The 7775-nt window shown below is 39.2% G+C and overlaps 1 protein-coding gene across 2 annotated transcripts in view; it reads left to right on the forward strand.

Annotated features, from left to right (window-relative positions):
• CHD1 (chromodomain helicase DNA binding protein 1) overlaps positions 1-6406 on the forward strand; it is a 64055-nt gene extending 57649 nt beyond the window's left edge. The window contains exons 33-37 of one of the 2 annotated variants that reach the window (XM_063129569.1): positions 682-860; positions 1862-1958; positions 2133-2187; positions 4081-4291; positions 5441-6406. In XM_063129569.1, coding sequence (XP_062985639.1) covers positions 682-860; positions 1862-1958; positions 2133-2187; positions 4081-4291; positions 5441-5786 — 888 coding nt within the window. In that variant the 3' untranslated portion in view covers positions 5787-6406. Of the gene's footprint in view, positions 1-681; positions 861-1861; positions 1959-2129; positions 2188-4080; positions 4292-5440 lie in introns of both variants that reach the window. The other variant, XM_063129568.1, reaches the window with a different exon arrangement.
• Positions 6407-7775: the final 1369 nt, after the last annotated feature.

A 7775-nucleotide genomic window follows, 5' to 3' on the forward strand; every position in this document is an offset into this window, starting at 1 on the left:
AGAAGTTAGGTACTCAGAAGATTGCTATGAGGAAAGCAAAAGCACCTGCATCAGTGAAGCCAGTTGTGATTGTGGGTAAAATTCCTTCCCAGCCCTGTTAACCAGCAAATTACACAAGACAATAGCAATTAGCAACTTAGCTTAAAGCAGTAAAGTAACACACCAAGTATACATGAGACGAGGGAGGGTGGGCAGGCCAGAAATAATGTGCTCTGCCCTGACTTTGTTCTTGAGTACGTGGGTAAGTTACTTGTCTTTAGCTTTGCCAGTTTGCCTTTCAGTGAAAAAGGTGGTCCATTTTGGCAGTACATTTTGTGATTGCCACTCCCCCTATGGCATCCATTTTGTGAAGGTGCCCATAACACTCTCAAAATGTGCCCATGGTCCCACAAATGTCAGGAACTTCTGATCTAGGTTGTGTATTAAACAAGGTAAATTGTACTTTCATTACATTTTTGTTAGGTTTTGTTTTAATAATAAATGTTGGTGCATTTGTACTGCTGCACAAACCATTCTAAAAGGTTTTAAATATTGATTATATAAGTCTGATGCTCAGTGGTAAGCAGAATCTCCATGTTATAGATGTTCAATGTGTCTATAAATGTTTCCTTTCTGATAGGTTTTTTGATAGAATTTTAGGTTTCCATGTCTGAATATTTCATTATTTCATTATTTTTACAGTGCAAAGAAAGAATGAGACCTGTCAAAGCAGCACTAAAACAGCTGGATAGACCAGAGAAAGGTCTTTCAGAAAGGGAGCAGCTGGAGCATACAAGACAGTGTCTTATCAAAATCGGAGATCATATTACTGAGTGTCTAAAAGAATACACAAATCCTGAACTAATCAAACAGTGGAGAAAGTAAGTAAACTCAGAGCTAGAAAAATGTTTTCTAAATGCCTTTATTAGCAACTGTGGTCCAAACTAGACATTATTCCACCTCTCACCCCCAGAAAAATCACTCCTGGGAGGTCAGAATCTTGGGGGTGGGGGTGGGTGGGAAGGCTGCTTAGCCATTCCCCCCCAGCCATTTGTTTGCTCAGAATCTCTCCAGCTGTTTTTCTTTCTGTGGGAAAAACAGATTTGGTGTGACATCCAATTGTAGGGCGTGAAAGTCACAGGAAAAGAGTTCCAACATGGCCTGTTACGTGTAATTTAGCCATATATGTGTGGTTGATAATTAATGCAATTTATTGAGAAGATTCAGGATGAATTCCCACTTTTGCAATGCTTGCAGTAACCAGAGGGAAGAGATCCAAAACCCTCTTTTCTGAATGTACTCAGTGTTTAATGCCCCACTTCCACAGAGCAGGGTTGGCCTGTCTAGCTTTGATGATGGGTGTGGTGGAAGTGAGTGGGGGTTGCTGCCTGGCCAGCTTTTTAGATACGCAAAAAGCTCTTTGTTTTGTATTTCTTAGGGCCATATGACAAAAAGCTAGTAAACCTTTTTTGGGCAGGAAATCTGTTTAGCCCATTCCATGTACCAATGTGTTTTGCATGGCTCTGTCATGAGGCGATAGCTGAATAATATTTCACGGCAAAAACAGAAGTTACATAAACCCAGAGGTGCTGGTATCTTAGCACAATCTGTATATTTACCACTAGGTGGAGGCTTTACTCTGTTAAATCATTAATGTGTTGAAATAAAATATTCTCCACCCAGTTTGAAGTTTTGTGTGGATTTATTTCTGTAATTTTTGGGTTTTAATATGGCAGAATTCATTCTATAATAACAAAATCAAATGAACAATAGTACTGTTGTACCAGAGGAATAATACAATGGAGAATCAGAGGCATGATCTGTTAATGGCATTTCATAAGACTCAGAATCTAAATCACTTTCTTCTTCTCTCCAATTCTAGAAACTTGTGGATTTTTGTTTCCAAATTTACAGAATTTGATGCCAGGAAACTACACAAATTGTACAAACATGCGATTAAAAAACGTCAAGAAACGCAGGTAGAAACTTCTTTTAAAATGTCTTACAGACTCTAAATCCATATTAATGGACTTTAAATAGATATAAGTTTGTTAGAAAATGTTATTGCTCCTTCATGAAATGTGATCTAGTTGGAACTTTGCTGTTACCAAATTTAACCTGAATAATAATAATATCCTTATTTCTTTCAGCAGCACAATGAGCAGAATATTACCAGTAGTGTGAATACACATTTTATTAGAAACCCAGGTAAGAAGCTCAATTTTAATCATTGTATGATAAGCAAATAATTTTGATATATATATATTGTAGTATTCCATTCTAATATCAGTCTGTGAGTTATTATTTTTGTATTTATTTGTTATCTTTACGTACCTCCCAACTGACAAGTGCCCTTTTACCCAAAACAGCAGTAAACTAGCAACCATCACAATAATACAGCCAATGAAAATGTAAAGATTATATGCCTGCCTGACATCTACTTTTATAAAGTGAAGATGCCAGGCGGATCTTCTTGGAAAGGGCCTTCTAGAGACGGCAGTGGCTGGGGGTGGGGGGGCACTGCAGAGAAGGTTCTTGTGGGTGGCGTCACCCAGACAAGAGCATCCAAATATTATCTTAACAGTCAGAAAGGAACGTGTGGGAGAGGGCACTCCTTCAGGTAGAGTGGTCCAAAACTATTTAGGGCTTTAAAGATCACCGCTAATACTTTGAATCCTGTCTAGAAACTAACTGGCTACCAGTCAGTTTGTTGTAGAGCGGGAGTAATAGGTTCAAAATGCCCAATCCCAATAACTAGCCTTGGTGCTCTATTCTGTACTAACTGAAGTTTGTGGACCATCTTCAGAGGTAGCTCCACATAATTGTAATAATCCAGGCCAGGAGATACCATTCATAGATAACTGTAGCCAGGCCATCTCCACCCAGGTAGTGTCATAGCTGGAATGTCAGCTAAAGCTTCTAAAAAGCACTTTGTGCCACTGAGGCGTCAAATGACAGAGCTGCATCTATAAGCACCTCCAGACTTCAAACTTCATTTCAGCAGAGTGCAAACCCCATTTAGAGCAGGTTGAATGCCACTTAACTAGAGAGTCATACCACCTACTAACAAACCTCCATCTTGTTGAATTTGAGTCCCGGTTTATTGACCCTCATCTGAGTCCAAGCATTAGTCCAAGATAGTTACTGCCTCATTTGCATTTGTTGAAAAGGAGAGATAGAGTTGAGTGTCAATCACATATTGATGATACCTCATTCTGTCCTCCAGATAATCTCTCTCAGCAGTTCCACGTAGATGTTAAAAGCACGGGGAACAAAATATTTCCAAAACAAATACTTGAACTGATACGCCGTTCACACTTATGAGTTCTGTAATGCAGTTCTCCAGTCAAAAAAATGCATGCAAAAAGCTGAATGATAAAGAAACATGCACATCAAAATGTGTATATTTGCGGAAATAACATACAAAAATTATTTATATTAGGGGAAATTGCTTGCAAGAAAATGTGTTTATTTGAAGAAATGTGCATAAAAACACATACAAGGTTTGTGCAAACTTTTAAAAAACCCACAAATCTCAACCCAATGCTGAAATGCAATAAGAGTAGGAAAATGAGATAACGGGATAAGAATGGAAAAATGAGAAACTGTGGAAATTTAAAATTGACAGATTTTTTCATATTGAAAACACATAAATGAAATATTCCTGTTTTGAATAGTAGCGCCTAACAGCCAGTCATTGTTACATTGGGAATCAATTGGACTCTTTCCCAAAAGGTGGAGAATCAGGCTGGCTGCAAGTTTTAGTGCTTTTGAATCTGGCTTAGAAAGTGTGGGAAAAGCAAATGTTTTATATTGAAATGTTTATCCCCAATCACTTCATTTACTGTGCAGAATTTTAGTATTAGAAATATTTTATTGCTCATTGATCAAATGTCTGTCCTGTATCTTGTGCTCTAGAAAAATCTCACCCTTACTTGCTCTTTTCCTTCATTGGTATTTATTATCCCTTCTGCTAAAGATAGCCAGTACTTCTCTATGAACTAAATCTTGTAGTCTGTCATGCTGTTCAACTAGTAATTTTGATTGCCTAATTATTTACAGCTAATAACCTTCTGTACCCCTGTATTTCCATTTAAACAGATGTGGAACGGCTAAAAGAGAACACAAATCATGACGAGAGTAGCAGAGACAGTTATTCTTCTGACAGACACTTAACACAGTATCATGATCATCACAAAGACAGACTTCATGGGGACACCTACAAAAAAACTGATTCTAGAAAAAGGCCTTATTCCACCTTCAGCAATGGAAAAGATCATAGGGATTGGGATCACTATAAACAAGATAACAGGTGAGTTCAGACATTGAGTCCTGCTTTGTCCAGTATTTCATAATCCTTGCCCAGTGTTTCACACTAATGACTCAGAAAATGTTGGCCACAATAAGGGCCAGAACATAGTGCATTTCACATCTCTCTTCTTTTCTCTTTAAGAATAGCAGCTGTGATGTGGGGAAGAGACAGCATGAGCATCAGCTGAAAGAGGACTGATTATTAAAGGGATCAGGCATGGTGGGGGGATTTAACCTTTTCTTCACCTACTAAGGAAAAATCCCTTCCCTGAAGCTACTATTTGCATTGGAAGGAAATCTCTCATTGGCATCAGTTGATGCTATTTGTATTTTTTTTAAAAAAAACAACAACACCCTGACCACACAAGGCAGAAGAGTGATGTAACCCTGCACTGTGCTTTGTAGTGATATTATCCTGCCTATAGAGCACAGTAGGATGAAAGGATCATTCTCTTTCTTTATTGACTTTCATGAATCTTTTACTATTCTTAGTAAAAGAATCGGAGGCCAAACAACTCTGAATGCCCTGACCCACTTTGGATTGTTACAAATCAGGATGACTGTTGCAGATTCCCATGCCCTAGGCTATTCTGGGAGTCCACAGGACTCCCCCTCACCTCCCACTTGCCTCACAAACGTGGTGAGATGCTGCATCCTGCCCGCGGGACTTACCTGAAGCTTCTGCTTATACTGCTGCCATATTTTGCAACAATATATCTACAGAAGCTAGAGTGGCTCTCCTGGAGGATGGGCGGCTCGCTGGTGTGAACAGAGGCTTCAGGTAAGTCCCACAGGTGAGAGTTGGGCAACAGCTGGCCATTAGGCCAAGTCTTTGGACTGAAGTGGCCCAATTTGGTCCTGAACTGGATTTGGGTCGAGGCAGGCCATATCGGCCCGCTTTGACTTGAATACGGGATTTGAACCCAAGGTGGTGCCCATCCCTAATTCTTACCTTAACTTACAGTTTTACAAAATATTTGATACACCTTTTCCTGATCAATATCCAAGGCTGCCCTTTGAAGAATATATCTTTGCTTTTAGGAAACTGCAAACATTTAAAATACTGTACTAATAATTGATGCAAGCCCTACAGGTTGTACTATTTTTAATTTTACTTCCACTAGTATTATTTACTTTTCTTATTTTTCAGATACTACACAGATGGCAAACACCGAAAGCTAGATGACCACAGGAATAGAGATCATAGGTCAAATCTGGAAGGAAGTTTAAAAGACAGTCGGCCACACTCAGAACATCGGATACACTTAGATCATCGATCCAGTTCAGACTACAGTCATCATAAATCTTCAAGGGATTATAGGTATCACTCAGACTGGCAAATGGACCACAGAGCATCCAGTAGTGGCCCTAGGTCGCCCTTGGATCAGAGGTCTCCGTATGACTCACGATCACCATTAGGACACAGATCTCCTTTTGAACATTCAACAGATCACAAAAGTACACCGGAACATATGTGGAGTAGCCGGAAAACATAGCAAAGACTAATATTTCCAGGACTTTTTTGTTTTTTTAGCCATACACAATAAACTAACACAGCAATTGCCTTACATGACTTGAAAGACATGGACCGGATGTGCTATGAGTAGCAGTATTGTTACTACTTTCCAATATGCTAGGTCTATTATCCCAACAGAAAAAGAAATATTTTTGTATTTAAAGTTTTAATGCTGCACTGTGTTGCAAATGTTGTAGCACATTTTTTTAAAGAAAGATGTTTACTTTTTACAGGGACCTCAACACTGCCCCACTCAGACTGGATCTTAATCTGAACTCCTCATCAAAGTGGTTTTATCCTGAACACAATTTAAATTATGTTTGTAGATGAGCAGTCACATGTTAACCCTGTGATCATATTTCAGGAAAGAATCAAGAGGATTTTTTAAGAGAAGTATTCAAGGACTTTGTTCACTTTCCAAAGCTACTTGTTTACATTGTACACTGCGACCACCTTGCCGCTTTTTCATCACAAGCTTGAATATTTAAATTCTGTACCTATAATTGTAAAATAGCCAGGCGTTCTCCAGTTTGATCGATTGCAATGCCTTTTTACAAAATGGCTGTAAATTATTGTAAATTAAATGAGCTTTCCCTCCTTCTCAGACTCTTCCTGTAGTAATCAATTGTGAAAAAAAGGATTACTTTATAAAATAAAATATCTGATGAAATCATTGCTCAGAACATACAACTAAGAAAAAGAAACCTCTTTACCCTTTCTTTATAATAAGTTTTCTAGTTAAACTATTAGGTGGATATTTTTAGAACTAAAATGTTGCTTCAAAGTTGTAATGTGAGAATGTATATTGATTAGGTCATGCTGGATTTTTTTAAATACATTGCTTTTATAACATAAACAAGTCTTGTTAACAAAGCAGTTCAACAAGGACAAGAGCGTCAGAGTCCATGCTGGAAGAACCGCCAAATCCAAAGCCTAGTCATAGTCATACTGGCAGGGCAAAGCGGGCAGGGGGCTGGTAGGAAAATAAGCATGCTGGCTCTGTGTCTGGCATACCTTTCCCCCTGGTCCAGGGAGTGTGTTGGTGGAATTACAGGGCCCTGGATCTTTTTACTGTTTCTTCCATAGGCCCAGCAAGGGTGGCGTTTCCATGCCTGCAGCAAGGAGGTTTTCAAGGTCAGATCTCGCCCCTGTGGACCTTCGTCACCACAGATAGAGACCTACTCCATTTTAGGGCTCCTGGGATGCTTTCCTAGTGACGGATATGATTACAACCTATGTGAGCATCAGTGTATAGATTAGAACATACATAGTAATTAGCAGTTCATTTTCATCGCTGTTAAAATATTGGTCATTGCAATTTCAGTGTATTTGTGGAAGTGCACATTTTAGCAAGGCTATCAGAAACATTACAGTGCACATGAATAAGTCCTGTATTGTGGAATACATTAACAATGTAGAGTTACTGTAGCTTTTCCCCACGTGTGTGAGGAGCTTGCCACATATGCCAACTTGACAGGTGTGTAATGCTGAGTTTGCAGTGGCTGCCTGCAAGGGGAAGAATAGACGGAAGTCCCTCCAGCACAAGTTTTAAAAGTTTGAGTAATTATGTATTAAGGATTTGAGAAGGGTAGCCATATTACCTTGTAGCAAAAACATGTTACCATGCCATTGTCCATGGACTCCGTTCATTAATGCATATGGGATGTACCTGTACAGGATGTTGGACTCAGAACTGTGTTTTCTTTGAGAACTAGTACACACACCTGTTCTAACCACTGCTCTAGTGGGAGGTGTCACCTCTCATTCAGTTGCTTTTTAGCTACTGTTTCAATGCTATGGCTGGATCAGACCCTGCATTAGGTTAAAAGAAGGGGCAATCCAAAAGCAAGTCAATAAGTAGGCAATGGTCAAAGGCAGAGGTTTACCAAGCAAGAGGGAGAGTTCCAAAAGAGGTCTGAAGAGGAGGCAATGTCAAAGTACAGGTAAGTCAGATACAACATGCAGCCCA

The sequence above is a fragment of the Elgaria multicarinata genome, chromosome 6 (assembly GCF_023053635.1).
Source record: "Elgaria multicarinata webbii isolate HBS135686 ecotype San Diego chromosome 6, rElgMul1.1.pri, whole genome shotgun sequence".
NCBI lineage: Eukaryota > Metazoa > Chordata > Lepidosauria > Squamata > Anguidae > Elgaria > Elgaria multicarinata.